At 37.3% G+C, this 17268-nt stretch overlaps 1 protein-coding gene across 1 annotated transcript in view; it reads left to right on the forward strand.

Annotated features, from left to right (window-relative positions):
* crppa (CDP-L-ribitol pyrophosphorylase A) overlaps nt 1–17268 on the forward strand; it is a 40623-nt gene that overhangs the window by 13705 nt on the left and 9650 nt on the right. The window contains exons 6-9 of the mRNA XM_032557591.1: nt 1716–1813; nt 7194–7271; nt 7367–7459; nt 10423–10554. Coding sequence (XP_032413482.1) covers nt 1716–1813; nt 7194–7271; nt 7367–7459; nt 10423–10554 — 401 coding nt within the window. The remainder of the gene's footprint in view (nt 1–1715; nt 1814–7193; nt 7272–7366; nt 7460–10422; nt 10555–17268) is intronic.

A 17268-nucleotide genomic window follows, 5' to 3' on the forward strand; every position in this document is an offset into this window, starting at 1 on the left:
AGATCTTTGTTCCTGTTGTTGAATTGTACAGTATGCATGCATTCGTACGTGAATGGCTGACAGAATAAATGCCCTGAAGTGAGCAGAGCTGGGGTGCTTTGTTTCTTTTTGTGTGGTCTGTAGTTAGCAGTCAATAGGTGACAATAAACCAAAATGACCCGTCACCATTCTCTAACGGGGGAAATTCTTTTTAAGCATTGTTTGGCCTGAGATGAAGAGGGCGGGTGTAAGCAGACGGTGAATACTGGGGAGAGCAAGTTAGGACAAGGGACACCTTCACAATCAGAGGAGAGGAAATAAACACAGCCCCATATTTCACTCTGCCAGCACCTGGACCAACAAGTACCTGTTTGATGGTGACAAGAGGTGTGCAGCGATAATTCCCAGAGCCTCCCAAGTGAATGAATTCATTGTGTGTTTTTAAGAAGAAAAAAAAACACGTGGAAGGAAGTTCTCATATCTGTCAGTTTGACTAACTGCTTATTGCTTCGGTTGGTGTGCGTTCGCATAAACGACTGGTTCTTTTATCAAGCGAGAAATCTGAATAGGAGGTCTAATTTTTTCTTTTTTTGGAGTCTGCGATGAGCTGATTGTCCTTGATAATTGTTGTGTTTTTTTCTAAAGACATGTAATTGTATTTTTGGTATGTCTGCTAGTTTGGCTGTGTGCCAGCTGGTGAATCATTGTTGTTATATCCGCCAGCCACCTCAGTGTAATTCACATAGTGTGTAAATCAGTCAGCAGCTCAGAGGCACATTGACAACAATACAAGCTGCTAACTAGTTATTAGAAAATGTCTAAATCTGATAATAATTTAAAAATGTGGTTTTTCAAATGAAACGTATCTCCTCAAAAGATTCACAAAATAATAAATGTTTTTCTGAGGAGGATTAATTAAAAAAGTAATTTTAAATAGATAAAACACATATAGTTGCAGCAATAGAAAGTGATTAATTTATTTTTGAGCATTTCAACCTGTTTTAATTGCATACAGCTAATATGCAGTTTAAGAAAAGCTGTAACTACAATTCTAATTTCATTTCAACTTATAATCACATCTCATCAGTGCTATTTATCACTTTTAAAAGCCAAAAGGTCTTCTTTTGTTCTTTTTCTCCTTTTTGAATGCATTTTCAATGTAAACTTTTCAAAGCCGAAAGTTGAGCTTCATCTGATTTTAGATGCAGCCACAAACAATAAGCAGTAAAGTTAGTGTCTGATTACAGAAACTGATTAAAAAAGGAGAAATGTAGCTAAACTCCTAAACAGTTACTTTAAAAATACATCTCCCTACGTAAACAAACTGTTTTCACAGTAAATTTTACTGTTGTAAAATAGTATCCAGGTGATACAGAAATGTAAAGTTGAATATCTTGATAAGCGGACATTGCACTATAACTACTTTAACCACCCTCGAGCTTTTTCAGATGGGATTTTAATGCAAAGGGAAAATATATCTGAGAATAAAAATAATATCGGTGTATAACTATATAATCTTTTATACGTTGAACTCTTGATTGTTGGAGATTTTGGTAACAAAGCTGAATTAGGATGCAAGACTGTGGTAAAACAGGACATAGCTTGTTGCAAACTTTACGAACTTCTTTCCAATTAAAAAAAGCAGAGGAGAAAGTGGTAGATATCAGAGAGACTGTTAAATGCAATCACAAAGCCTTAATTCTCTTGAAACAACTCATTGATTTCTTTGTTTTCAGAGACTTTGTCGCAGTCAGCTTGCCTTATAACCGGGGGATTGGAAGCTGCTGTGGCTCTGGCCAATGTTCTCCAAAAAGCTTTTGGAGCTCTGAATATGGTGAGTACTGCTGCAGAATACCAGCTTTCCATAATTACAGTTACAATGTTTAATGTTTTGTTCTCGAAATTGCTTTGAAATCTTCATTTGATGAAATAAGAAGTTTTGTTCCAGAATATTAAAACCTGCTGCCAGTCCTCCTTGGTACTTTTGTTTTTTAAAGAGCTTTAACTACTGCTGCTGACTGATTTTCAAAAAGAACAGGTGCTTTTTATTCTACACTGTTCCTCTTTGTCTCTTCTCATATTCATTAAACTTTCCCTGTCAAAACTTCATGTGAGCTCCATGTGGGTGGCCTAGTGGTGGGAGTTGGTATTTACAGTCAGTCGTGTATCATAGCCTGTCGAAAATGTCCACACTCCATTGTCCTCCTCATTTCTTCCCAAACTCCATCTCTCTCTGATTCAGACAGAAAGAGTGAACTCTGGGAGTTTCCCTGGTTAACTGGGTGTTTATTGATGAATTCTTACCTCCTCCTTAATATTATCTCCCTTGTAAAAGACTAGACAAATGGTCAATGTTCATCCCTCTGCCTTTCTTTAACATCTGTTTTGTACTCACAGTCCTTTTTCTTGGGTAATCTAAAACAGCGCCCGAATGCAAAAAAGTAAAGACTGACAGTTTTTCATATTAGATATGGCTGCACAGACCACATAAACCTTTGATATGTGAAACACTTTTCTGCACCTCAAGAACTGCGGGATTTCCGTTGATCAAGTTTGAAAATCAGAAACCTCCAACTCAGGGCTCTCAAGCTTCAATCTCAGAGCCTGGAGCCCAGCTACCTTTAGATGAATATCTTTTCAGCACAGTTACATCAAAGATTTTGATCATTAGGAGGATGTAACTCAGGCATTTGATTCAGCTCTGTTGGACCAGGACTTTTACAGTAAAAGGATGAAAGCCCTCCAGGTATAAAAATAGAAACTGCTTCTTGTGAAATATATGAAAGGTAACACGTTCTGCAACCGTAATGAGAACATGAAACTGATCCCTGATGAACAGCTGCTGACAGATTCAGATGGCTGTGATGCAGAAAATATGTTAAAAACCTCAAGAATTTAAAGGTCAATGTGACTTTATCAATACCTACCGGTAGATTTTCCCAATATAAAAGAGATATCGCCTAAGGAAGCAAGTTATCAATTACTGAGTTAATCTAAAGTTGATTGATCTTATGGGTAAGCGGACATTTTCTTACAAAAATTAGTTTTCTCTTGTTGTCTAGAGGGTTAACATCTTTCAATAACATTAAGGGCTAATTTTATTTTATAATATGCTAAAATAAAAATAAAAACATTGTTTTACATTAGCTGTATAAAATACTGCCTGAATAAACAGAATATTGTTTTTCTCATGTTATTCAACTTGCAAAATATTACAAAAAATAAATCTCTTTGGTTACTGAATACAAAATAAAAAATGAAAAGAATAAAATGCATTTTACAGTTTAATTTGCTATTCAAAATTTGATTAATTGGTTGAGTATGGAGGAACAAGAGCCCACATTTTCAGTCTCAAAGCAGAACTTCATGTCTTTCTTCTCAAAACTTGGAATGATGGCACTCAAAACTTCTCCTTGCGCTCACACTTAGTCTCTGCTCGGAGCAAATCTTTGCTTTCAAAACTCTCTGCTCACTTGGTGAGATTTTCCTGCCATAATCCAGGAGGAATATCAAGGAATTAAAAGTCAACTAAAAAGCTACTTGTAAGTTGGTTTAGTCTTATTTCAGGTTTGCTAAGATATTTGCACTAGAAACTAGACAAAAATACTTTGTAAGATTTTGTGTTTTTGCAGCGCAGTTGTTTGGCATCAAGTTGCTATGTCATCAAAACTGTGCTACTTAAAACAAAATTCAAATATATTTTTTGTTATTTGCACCAACCTCTTTTCTAATACAAGGATCTAAACTCTGGAAGCACCAAGCTAGAATCTGAGCTCCACTTTTCTTCCTTGGTAATTCTTTAGCTTCTTGTAATCTTTGTTGATCTTCCAGTCATTTGAGATGATTAATTATATCTCGTCTGTTTTGGGTACTTTATCTTCAGTCACAGTGTCTGGTTGGTTGTCGCCAGTCTGTCAGGATGTGAAAATTTAGAGTCTAGACCTGAACTCCATTGAGAATCTGTGGAATGCACTGAAGAAGACTTGACACAGCAGTTCATCATCGTCAGCTTCGTCAAAAATCCCAAAACTCTTGAAGCTGTTTGCTTTGTGACGGGATTTGGAAGCTAAAGACAGAACATTTGACCGCTTTTTGTTATGGTTTCCCAAACAACTCTCCTTAGATTTCTAGTGTATTTCACCACATGTTCACAACACCCTAAGCCAGTCTTCATATTTGGAGACATGTCTCCTTTATCTTGCACATCTGTATTTATCTTCCCTGGGTGTAACCGCTGACAGTAGAGATTGGTGGCAGAACACTCCACATTTTAATTTTAATGTTCTGCAGTGATCTAAAGAGTTCATCCTCCTTTAAACCCGCTCCAAGTTCTCCATGATCCGGTGCCAGAGCGCGCACCTCTCACTGTGCGGCGCTGAACAGAGCCTCGGTGATGTATTGGAGCCTCTGTCGGCTCCTTTGGATCGGCTGTCTGGAGAGATTCCCAGCTGTGCTCAGGTGGCCTGTGGGGCCGAGGCTTTCCGGTGTGCCTGTAAGGAACCAGATCCATCCTTTTCACTGGGTTTGGAAAAGGAGGAAGAATAATGGAGGGGATGAAAGACAAGTACAGGAGGCGGAAGATGAAAAATTACTTTTGTCCCAGCGCCATTTCGTGGATCTAACACAGGAATAAGCAGTTTGGGTTTGTGTGCAGGTGGAGAAATTGGCGGCGCATGCTAGCAGAGAGAGGAAGACTATGGAATAAAATGATTTGGGATTTCTTTAGATTCAGAGGAGTGTTATCAGCAACATGTAATGGACTACAAACAGGATTGTTACGGTAAACATGGTGAGGTCTTTAAAACAATCTTTCAACCTTGTTTTTGTCACATAATAAAGAGACATCAATCATATTTTACTCTTAAAAAAAGACTGAAACAATAAAAGAAATATTTTACAATTTAGTAATTCTGTATCACATTTCTACAGGCATCCAACCTTCACTCACTGTTTTGACTACTTGGTGCTCCAGTCAATTCTGGCAATACCTTAAATCTTTCTTTGAAGCCACAACTCACATCTCTTACTGTCTCTGTTTGTCATTGCAACACCTTCCAGTTCAATTATTTTCATGCTTATTAATTATCTGTATTGGTACGTTGCACTTTAATTTGTCTAGCTTTAATGAGTTCTTGTTCAACTGATGAACAAATCATTCATCATTTCAATTTCAAGCTCACGCTAGTTGTTTTTCTCATCTCCTTAGATCAGTACCGTCCCCCTGTACTTCCAAAGCAATATTACAGTAGAAATATGTTATGGTTTCAGGTTTCATTTTAAATTTAAAACTTACTGCAACTTCTAAGTTCCTGCAGTGTTGAGAGCTTAGCGGTTTCTCTCCAAGCGTGATCTTAAACAAACACGTCTACTAAAGGATTTCACTGCCATCCTGGTTTAAATCATGCCAGTTTCTCTGTTCAAAGCTTGCAAATCTTTTACACGTTGGACTGAACTGATTTTTCTCCATAGACAGTGAGCTGTTATCTATCTCCACTAGCCCCCAACACATGTTTCCCATAACCATTACAGATTTTCAATTGCTTTCCATTACTTCGTTTGGGTAGAACAAACTGTGTTTCAGTGCCAAAGACAGCTTCTGGATGTCTATTATGGTGTTTATTTTATGCAAGCATGACATTTCAGTTTTAGAGCGTAATTAGATGCAAAACAGAAGAGATGATTGGTAAATGAATTCATTGGGTGATCTGGTTGCTTTATGTCACCAAGGCCAGAACTCATTGGAAACATCAGTACCTCCATGTTGGGGCTGTTTTGGCATAAAAGTTTTTATAGTTCTTGGATGTATCGTGATTTTACTCAATTTTCACCGTAATGTAATTTAACTTGGCTTGCATGTAGGTTTTGCTTTTTAATTTTGCCCAAGAAGTAATGTTTTCTGACACAGCAGGAGGCGAAAAGAGCAATAATGACTACTAACTACAGTCATAGTGAAATGTTTCTGCGGACACAAATGGATTTAAAGGCCTTTATTATCAAATACAGCTAATTTATCAGAAGAGTTGATACTTAATGTGTTTCTTCGTCTTCTGAAGTTGATCTGTTTGTTTGCTTCTGGGTCAAAATTTGAATGTTCAGATCTTTGTTCTGCTTTTATTACTTTTCCTGAGACATTGTTGCTCATCATGTTTCCCTGGAAAGTTAGGAGGAGTTTCTCTTGCAGAATACTTTCATACTATTCTTCATTTGTTGCGATGTCCCCTGTCCTTGAATTGGGAAGAGACTGTTAGGCCCTGGTAACTTATTTTATTAACCTGAGCAATTTTTCAACCACATTCAGACATTAATAGATGTTTTCAAGAAGTCGGCTTTATACTTTTCAACTGCAAAAGGTTTTTTGTTAGATCTTGTTGACACTTTCTTTTCTAAATAATCATTTCAAATAAAGGAATCCAATGATGTCAAGCACATCTGCTTCTCTTTTATTGCAATCAGTCCACTAATCCCTCTAATCACAGTCCCCCACTGCTCTTTTTTTTTTAATTTACAAAATCACCTGCGTGTGACTGATGATTATAGTGTATTTACTGGATCATCAAGAAAAAAAACACTGTAAATGTTTTTATTTTCAATAAAATAAATGTCATAAGTTGATAATTTTCTATGCATTGAATATCCGTTAAAGTACTGGGCACATTGTGAACTGTTAGCATAAAACGGTAATGCTGGAGAATTTGCAAAACACATCATTTGCATTGTATAACTACAAAACCTTTTTTTCTATTACTGCAGATGTTCCATAAAGACCAGTATATATTCCACAAGAACAGATACGTCTCCTCTCTCTGGGAGGTCTACAAGAACAAAGTGGCATCAGTCTTTTTCTTGCAGCTTGTTCCGGACACATCAATTGTGTCTTTCAATTATTAAACACAAATGCTGCAGCAGGAAGAACCTATGAAACTTCCCAAGAGTTCTGCACTTTAATTTTTGTGAAGTATAAAATGTTCTGCCAGGGTGAACATTTTTTTCTTGCTTTTGCCACCTTGACTAAAAGAACGAGTACAAGCCTTATAGAGCATTCTGGCTTTTAATTTCTGTGAACATGTAATTATAAACGGCAGGAAAGCAGGTGGTTGTAACCAAAGGAGTGAAAGGGACGAGAACCAGAAGGTTCCTAAAGCACTGAAGTCAGTTTTTTTGTCTTGACCTCGAATGCACCAGTCGTCATTTGAAGGTTTGAAATATCCCTGCAGGAGCTGAACGTCACGCCAGATCTGATGGGAGGCAACGCCAGGCATCTGCTGGAAGACTGGAACTTCATTAAGGTTTCTGTGAGTTTCCCTTTCAATCTAATAAAGTTAAAACACATCCAAGCAACAACTACCTGTACCCGTCTTCTTTAATAATTGCTTTCGTCGATCTCCAGGTCGATCCATTTTGCCCTTCAGAAGTGGAGGCCATAATTTTGGCGTTAGAGGCAGAAAATCGAGCTCTTCTCAACCCAGCAGTGATCATCTGGGTGAGTTAACAGCCAGGACTCTACAGCCATGTCGAGGCTTCGATATGTGTTTTAAAACTAATTGTTCTGATCTGGTAAGACATTTCCTTCTTGCCAACCTGAACCTTTATCCTCCAGAACACAATGACTATAAACCTTCAGTCTTCTGAGACTCAAATGGAAGTGTTATGTACAAAAAGTGAATTTTGAATAATAGGTTCCCTTTAAGTTTAGGAGAAATTGACGAGAAATTACTTGGTAATCCTTTCAAGACTGATGTCAGTATGTTTTTCTCTAATTTTTTCTTGATTGAATATGTTGCTTTTTGAGGTCTTCCTGCCTACTTTCTGTTGATAGGAAGGTTGTATAAAAGTGTTATTTGTATTATTCTGCAGGTCTGGGTGTAAAATCAGGCTACAGAGTGCAATCAGGCTCTGTTGCTGTGGCTACAGAGTGTTGTTAATAATATATGTTATTAATATAGTTTAACAGTGAGCCCAAGTGATTCAGATATTTTAAAATAATGACTTTTTTCACATTTTGTCATCTGAACCACTCATTGATACAGCAAAGGAACAAAACCCACAGCAACGCCTCTGCAGTTTCAGGGGGAGAAAACTTCATCTCTTCATCTAATGAAGGCAGTCTAAACTTTTTAACTTTTCTCCCCAGATGACCAAAATCTTGGAAACTTGTTCCCAGCTTTGGAACATGTGCTCAAAAACACATTACATAAAACCACTCTAATGAAATGAGTGTAAATGTCACAGAGTGTTATTTTTATTGGAGATTTAGTCACTGATGGCTTCATTAGTAGGGCATCCACCGCTGTCTGTCACAGCAAGACCAAATACATTCTGTCCTTAACCTTAAAGGCAAACTGAGCCGTCTGCGGTTTGTTTATTCATTTCGAGGTTGTTTTCCTTTAGTTTATATGTGAAAAGTTTATTTGCATAAACAGCTCTTGTTTGTCTTGGGTTGAAAGCAGAGACAATAAGACATTCTGAGAATTTGGTCATTATAAGTACAGCTGGGCCTTGAGCTGATGTGGCTGCAAACAAAGTCAGGACACAAATAAACGAGCTGGACGCTCTGTTCCAATGACAAATATTGGGTTGGGAGGTTGAGATATCAATCATGAGTTTTATTAATAAAAATTCTCTTTTATTGCATGTAGATGAATGCAAGCAGGAATATGAAACTGCTTCTATTGGAGGGAGATCAGATTAAGTCCTATGAAGCTATTTAGCTGCTTCACATTCAGGCCTTCAGAAATAAAATAGAAATCAGTGACAAGTTTGTTTTCACATGGAAATTGATAAAATAACTCAATAAGGGAGAAAGGAAGGTGAGGAATAAGCCAGAAACCTTCCAATTAAAGAACTTAACCAACAGAAAATAGGTTATTCATGGTTTTTACCTGACAGTGAGAAGAGCTGCACTTTCAGTGAGAAATTTTTATGGCCTTGAATGTAATATTAATTCTTTAATTATGCTTTTAAAATATTTACTTTTCAGCATGGTCAACTTGTACATCAAACAACTTTGGCAGAATATCACCTGTGATTTGATGCAATAGTTTGGATTTATTACTGGCTTTATCAAATCACAATGATGTGTCAGACGTCTACTACCGGTTATAAATCTTAAAGCGCAATGATACACAGTATTTAATGATGCTTCGACCAAATGTCTTCAATCATTAAATACTGTGTATCATTGCGCTTTAAGATTTATAACCGGTAGTAGACGTCTGACACATCATTGTGATTTGTACGCAAAAGCTGAATGGCCTCCTTTAAGTGTACGGAGAAACAATCATTTAATGATCCTGATGTATAAATCTTTACTCTGTCTAACCCCAGCATATTTATTCACTCTCCTACATAGAACTGTCAGTTCTCGTTCTCTTCGCTCCAATAACATTATTCTTCTGCATGTCCCACGCTTTCGAACTGAAAAAGGGAAGCAGGCATTCAGTGTGTTGGCCCCCACAGCGTGGAATCAGTTGCAGTCTGAACTTAAGATGTCGGAAATGATTTCACTGGACTTATTTTGAGCAGTTCTTAAAGATAGGCAACAAGATTCTATGAAACAGTGTCATTGTTTTTAAATTGTTTTTATTGTTTTATACTTGTGCATATGTATTAATTGTTTTTATCTTGTAACCAGGTTGCTATGTATTGCAAATTTTTTGCTCAGGTCCCTCTTGAAAATGAGATCTAGATCTCAATGGGGTTTACCTGATTAAATAAAGGAATATATATATATATATAATGTATATATATTCATTATACACTGAAATTTGCATTTCCACCAGAACAATACCTGGATTATTAAAACCAGGGATTTTTTTTTAACAAGACATTCTGTTAGCTTCTACTGTAGCCTTCACAAAAATATCAACAAATGAAAAGTGTTGAGTACTTCTAGCTAAAAAGTTAATAGTTCTAACCCTAAAGCACCAGGGTTAAACATTAGTTCTGCTAATGCTAGAGCACAATGCTAACATGATAGTCTATTATCAAACATGATTGAAGTTGAAAAACACATGGTTAATATGAATCATTACATCCAAACTTAAAAGACCCATCAGTCATTTAAATTCGTCGTTTTCACCTGATTTTGGACGCATCTCTGTTCATTTATTCTGGTCTGAAAAATGCTTTTTTTTCAGTCTTCAGTATCTTTTGTTCCCTATATTTTTAATATTGGGACAGATTTGTGTGGAGTTTTGGCCCTGCGTGACTCAGTGAATAAAATCCTTCTAATTTGCTCAATAATCTGTTTTAAAATGTGAGATTGATATTAAAATAGATTGAAATAATTATTTTTTTTAAAGAAAATAAACTAACAGCTTTGAATTGTTTCTCCTAATTAGCTGAGACTTCTTAAGGATAACATGTGTCTCTGGGATTATTTTGGAAATAAAATAAAGCAAAATAACCTGCCCCTGTTTTTTAAATACTTTTTTTTTTAAATAGATGCATTTGAGTGTCACAGAGGAGCCATCTACCAGCAGGAGAACGACGGAGTCTGCTGCTCTGATAGACCTGGCCTCAACAGCTAGGCCCCGAAATATTCTTCTCTACGGCATCCGGCTTCATCAGCCTGAGGTAAGGGCTTTGTCTTTTCACACTTCCCTTTTTTTCTTTTGTTTCGTTTCATTAGGAGCGCTCAGACTTCCTGAGGAATGCACATTTAGGGAGAGGCCAAACAAAACAAGATGGGAAACGTCTTTTAAAGTGTTTTGTTCAAATGTCTTGGCTTCAGGCAAGGTTGCTGTCTTTATCGTCTGTATGAGCAAAGTTCTGCTCGCCACCTTTTGTGTGCAAGTGGGAAAAGATGTCGGGCAATCTGTGTGAATCAAAGAACAGGATATCAGCGTTCTTCCTTTCCGACGCTGTACGTCTGAACTGAAAGCCAGAGAGATAAAACGGACAGAAAGGTGCTTTAGGTGTAAAGCGTCATGTTGGCCAAGGCACTTTGTTTGAACCTTGTGTCATGGGAATCCTCTGCAAAGTCAGCCAAACTTGCACTGAGATCATTAAAGTGGATGTGGCTGACTTAAAATCCATGAGTTACGACTCAGTAATTACAGGATTACATAAATTTAGAGATATTCATCTTTCAGTGGGAGAAGAGTCTGGTTTCAGGCTACCAGAGCTATCAAATAAAAAATTAGCTTTTTTAAGACAGATTTGTGCAGGAAACCCAAGACAAATGTTGAATATTCATGACTACTTTGGCCTTACATTTGACATTCATCAAGATTTATGTTCATGGCTGATTGCAGTCTTATGACAAATGAGGCTTTCCTGGCAGCTGCATGACTTTACAAATCAGTGCTTAAAGCGTCAAAGCCTCAGGCGAGGAGATGTTTTAGCAGGCCGGGTTTATTCAAACCTTCTTTACTTAAAAAAACTATTAAAGGTTATGTATGATAACTTTTACAACACTTTCGATTTATTTTAGTGAAGATCATTGGACAAGAAAAAAAAAAAAGGGCTACAAATCAGCTACGAAGTTAGCTGAAAGATGCTGCAGAGGGACGATGTTGTGTTTGGAAAGCGAAACATAACCGGCATCAAATCCAAAACAAAAGTAGTGATAACAAACTCCTCCAGTCAAATTTGATTTATCTGATGATTTATTATGTTTATAGTGAGGAGGAAGAAGCCTTTGGGGCTTGTAGCTTTAAGACTCAACAGACTGGCAGAAAATCAGGCAGTTCTCAAATAGGCGTAATTTCTTTTCCCATTCTGGCCAGCTTTGTTGTTTGGATGTGCATTAGCTAATGCTAGACATGTGGCCAATTATGAGACAATAAGTCTGCTGTCGCTGATTTTGGCTCAGACGCAGCTAGTTATTGCTAAATGTTGAAGGAAAGGACATTTGCAAAAAGCAGTTGGTAATCCGCAAATATTAGTAATGTTTTTTTTTCTGACAGTGCACACTTAAAACGTAAAAACAGAGCTAATATAATGTAGGGCTGAAAAACGTATCACAATATAAACGTTTCATATCAGTCTATCAATAATCATCGATTGGTTTTTGGTTTTAATCATTTTTATGAGGTACAGTGGCAAACTCTTATAACTGCTCCTGCGCGAGTTACTCAACAAGTGGTTGCTAGGTAACCAAAGAATGAGTGAGTTGCTAGGTAACCAAAGAGTTCGCTAGTTAGTTGATTCCACCAACCTTGCCTACATCCTCCAAAGTCGCGTTGTTCCTTCCTTTATTGCAGGATTCTTGTTGTGTCAAGGAAGAATGTTTTAAAAATACTTAAAAACTAGGGCTTCAACTAATGATTATTTTATTAATCGATTATTCTATCAATTATTCTGACGATTAGTCGGCAGATTTTTCATTTAACCACTTAAGCCTTTTTACACAAAATTTGAAATAATTCAATTACTTTTTAGAAAATACAAGTGGTATTGCCTGAATTTCAACAACATAGGATTCCATTAATGAATGCTTGATTATTTGTAGCAAAGAATGTATCTGTAGTAAAATATATATATATTTATATATTGTCTGCTAAAATGTTGATTATTTTTTGGACTGGAAAATGGACAGTAAAAGATGCTTAATATGATTTTTTTTTTACAACATTTGAATACATTATATCTACAGTTTTGGCTTATTGCTCTGAGTATGTTGTTGTTTGAGAAGATTGCGTGTTTTTGAGTCTGTATGCTCCAATTAACTATTAATCAATTACTTATGTAATTGATGACAAATTCGATATGTCAAATTATTCTCGATTAATTTGATTAAATGTTTCAGCCCTAGTAAAAACCTGTGGAAAATCTGATTGTGATTTATGTATACTTAATCCCTGTTGGTACTAATAAAAGTTGGTTTCTACAGAAATCCTTGTGATCTACCAAAGAAATATTAGAACTGTGGGTTTTAAAATTTGGACTTAAATTGTTTTTTCTTTTACATACATGCATGTTCCGGCTTTCAAAATTTTTGGTTTTCTGAAATATGACAATATATGACCTTTAAATGGTGAGTTGAAAGCTGCCTGGATTTGTTTGTGGTTGGCGAGACGGTGAGGTGTATTGGTTCTAATTAAAAGGAGACGTTTTTCCTCGCTGGTTAGGCGAGCAAAACGCTGCTGTCCCACATATGAGTTTGATTTTGGTGTCAGATGTTGGACATTGTGGTTTTCCTCAGAATTATGGAGACTAATGCTGATAATTTGTCAACCCATTCCCCTTCTCTGACAGGACAGAGAAAATGATAAAACAAGATTGGAAAGAGATGACGTGTGTTTCACCATGATAAAATGCTTCAGCCTGAGATAGTGGAACAGAAAACAGGCTAATATAAATCACTGCTATCCTTTTGTTGTAATGAGGATAACGTCTCCCAGATGCCTTTATTAGATCCGGGTTAATGTTTTTAGAAATCTGTTAAAATCACCCCAGAAATCTGTTATTAGTAGTTAATCAATTCCTCAATCTGTGAGCCTTGAAGGGACTCAGAAAGTCATTCTTCTGTTCGATCTCTTGAGAATTAATGCGTTGTGAGTTAGACTTGACAACAAAATCTGGATTACATTTTCTGTTCTTGGCAAAGCCCGATCTGGTTTTTCTACTGGAAGTGTCAACACATATTTTCTTTTGGATTTCAGAGCAAGCTGCAAATACTTAATGATGCTGCGTACCAGACATCTGCTCAAGGGAAGTTAATTTTTTGATACACTGTTGTATCTGTAAATGTACTTCTTTATAGCTTGTTGTGCTGCTTTCATACCGAAAGTGATTTGACAAAGGTTAACTTGGTGTTTGGAGCAACAAGCTTTGCCATTTATGATTGTCTGATATAAAAAAAGCCGGACGAAATCGATCAGTGGCGAGGGACTTTCTTTTCAGAACATTTGTAGAGCCAGATTGGTCTCCACCTCTGATCGTCATCATTCCTACCTCCTCCACAATAATTTTATGGACATTCTCTGCCATCAAGTGAAAAAAGATGTATGCCAGGAAGATAACTTGACAAAGGTGATGTAGAGCCTTGGCCTCCGTGTACATAGAGAAGAATTTGTTGATGGAACTGAAACGGGGAGCTTAAGTATGCCCGAGTATTAGGTACTTTATTTACACACACGTGGCAGAGTTACAGCTGTAGAGATGACGTTTGGAGCTGTCTTACCTGGGTTTCTTGTTTTAACAACAATAGTATTTACTCTCAATATTCGAAGTGCAATTAATAGTAGTCACATTGATGAATAAACAGTTCTCACTCACTTCCTCACCTCTCCGTTGTCTTTCACTGCCAATGCCCGCTTGTCTTGAAAACAGTTTATTTTAGTTTGTTTTTTTTTGTTCGAACAGTTGAGCTATTCTGTAAAATCCATTTCTCTCAAGAGTTGGGGAAATTGTTTTCTTTTTTTCTCCGCCATTTTTGTTTGCTTTAGATCGATGGGATTATGGACGCACTGTGTCCAACAGCAAGCTGCCAATGTTAGCCTGTAAGAGGAGAAAGAGATTATTGCGTCATGCGGATCTAACAGCAGTCCCTCTTGAACTACCTGTGATCAAAGCCCTTCTCTTGAGCTTTCTCCATTTGTTGTTGCGTCTCTGAAAATGCCCACAAGCCAAACATCAGATGCGTGAAAGTCTATAGACGTTGGCAGGGAAACACTCAAGACACCGGATCCTCGTACTCTGAGGTGATGTTGTGAAAACGCTGACGGTAAAAACTATCAGTGTCTGCGCCTGTGACAGGAAGTAAGTGTCATAAGATCTGTTCCTCCACAGGGTCTTGGTGACTTGTCTTCTGCTGAAAAGGGAGTTGTCACCGTGATATATGGGTGTTGTAATCCCTGCAGTGAGAGAGCCCTGATGTTTTCCCAACCCCATATTTCCTCCTCCTCAAAGAGCCCGGACCGGGATTTCTGAACCTGAGAAGAGATTACGAAGAAAGGGAGAGGAAGGTAAAGGAGAGGGAGAGAAAGGCCTATTCTCCTCTACCTGTTTGGATCGAGGCCTGAAAGGAGACAAGTGAAACCATACACGACCTGCCGAAGATGCTGCTGTGACACTCCTAGAGTTGTACCCGCACTGAGGAAGACTGTGGTTTTTACACACTCCAACATTTTCTCCAGCTATTCCACTGAATGAGCCGCACATGTCGGTGACTGAATTACTGCATTTCTGGGCATTTACCATATCTTTTACCATTTCTTGTAACGATTTATCATTGTCTCAATAATTGTTAATGAAAAAAATCCGACTAAAATGTTATTTTTACCATTGTTTTTCCAATGAAAGCATCAATAAATATCAGTAAATTTAAAAATATGATTAAATGAAGCCTTTATGTGCAATTTAATTATATAAATCCAAATTCTTTAAGTAACTGGCATCCTAAAGAATCCTATTTGAAATGGGAATGATTTTTCAGAGTAGGGCTGTTGTAAACGATTATTTTAGTAATCAAGTATTATATCGGTTATTCTGACGATTACTCGAGTAATCGAATAACTCATAGGTGGAAGTGAGAATGTTGCGCAACACAAATAATCATCCAGCCGGAACACGGTGCGCTAAATAATAAAACATAATTTAACGAAGCTTCAAGGCAGGTAATTTGCCTCGAGGAGTTTTGATAATCGAGGAACTTGAATCATTCGAGGAATCGTTACAGCCCAGAGCAGAATTTGTCTGCTGTGCTTTGCAGTCACAACCGGACAGTTACTTCAAAATTAAGTAATAGATTTTTTATCATTGTTTTTGTCGTAATCATAATATTACCACAAAATATTATGATATAATTCTGAAATCTGTATCACCCAACAACCAGATGTTACTACTGGCAGAAAAGACAAAGAAGACGACAGGAAGTGGTAGGAGGCAGCATAATTTTTAATGACTTATTCATTAACCACAGAATTGCTAAATTGCTTTTTTTTTTCAACATTAGCGGACTGTAATGCCAGAATTTTGCTCATATTAGTAATGGAGACGCAGCTCCTGTGGGAACCTGCTTCTCCACGCAGACTGAAACACAAGCATCGTTCACCTCCATGCATCTGTAGAACTCTGCAGTCAGAATCATGGAGAAACCTTCACCGCTGTGACGAGCTTGGTATCAACGTTTATCTTCCCTGCTGAGAAGGCTCCAGATGCGGGGTGGTATGTGTGAAACTTGACCGCTGGAGTTGGCTTCGAGGAATTAGACATACCAGAGCGGTGTTTATTCAGCTTTGATTTCTTAGATTAGAAAGACCAGAAGGCGCTCCCTGTTTGGGCTGAGGAGACTTCACTCAGACGACCAGGAGATGCCTCCCCAAGCGGGGATTTGTATGTCAAACAGATGGCGTGAGCTCCGGGAAGATTAATGCTCGCCGCTCCTAACAATCAGTTTGTAAACAGTCAATCACGGAGGCTGTGTGTGAGCATGCATGTAAATCAGTTATGCCACTTGGTCTCTGAATGTTTTTGGCCACCCACAGATCATCGACCTCAAGTTTCATTTAGGTTAGTGAATCCCTTTGCTTCTACCTTTTAGCTCTGCTGCTGCAGTTTTTGTGCAACTCAAAATGATCTTAAAAACTAAGAGAAATGTTTAGATGTTACAAATTAAAGCACAATTTGCCTTATCAGAGGAGATGCTGTAGAGCAACGGTGTCCTTGAGGGTTGGAATACTGCAGGTTTTTGTAACAGAAAAGGATACATGCGTTTTCAAATGTTTTAGAATAAAAAGATTATAGCCTGCATATGTATTCAGACTCCTTTTACACCTAAAGATAATCCTGTTTGCCTAATTAGTAAACAACAAAGAGCTAAATGAACATTAACAACTTGTTTTTAGCTCCATCCATCTTCCCTGTCCCTGCTGAAGAAAAACATCCCCACAGCATGATACCTCCACCACCCTGTTTCGCTGCAGGGATTGTTTGTTCAGAATATTTTCTGCATGTAGACCATGGATTTAGGCCATGAAGGCTAAATGTCTTTTTCTTTTTTTTTCTTTTTTTATCCGTTCAGTTACAAACTGAACTTGGAAAATTTTCTTAAAACAAACAAAATCAGATTTTTGAAGAAAAAGAACATTTTAGATTCAAAATATAAAAAGGATCTTGCACAATTCAGTTTTTTATAGGACAGGACTACAATGCCCTATTTTTTTATTTTCTTTTTTTTTCTTGAGGGGGTTATAAGAAGGAAGGAAATCATGATTTAAGCCTCTTCATAATTTCATCCGCGACCCGTCTGCTGTGTCATTTGGTCTTCATACTGCTACTTGTTCATTTAATAATTGTATTGCAAAAGATGTTTACAGGAGATTTTTTTGGTACAGATTTTGA

This window comes from Xiphophorus hellerii, chromosome 3 (assembly GCF_003331165.1).
Source record: "Xiphophorus hellerii strain 12219 chromosome 3, Xiphophorus_hellerii-4.1, whole genome shotgun sequence".
Lineage (NCBI taxonomy): Eukaryota > Metazoa > Chordata > Actinopteri > Cyprinodontiformes > Poeciliidae > Xiphophorus > Xiphophorus hellerii.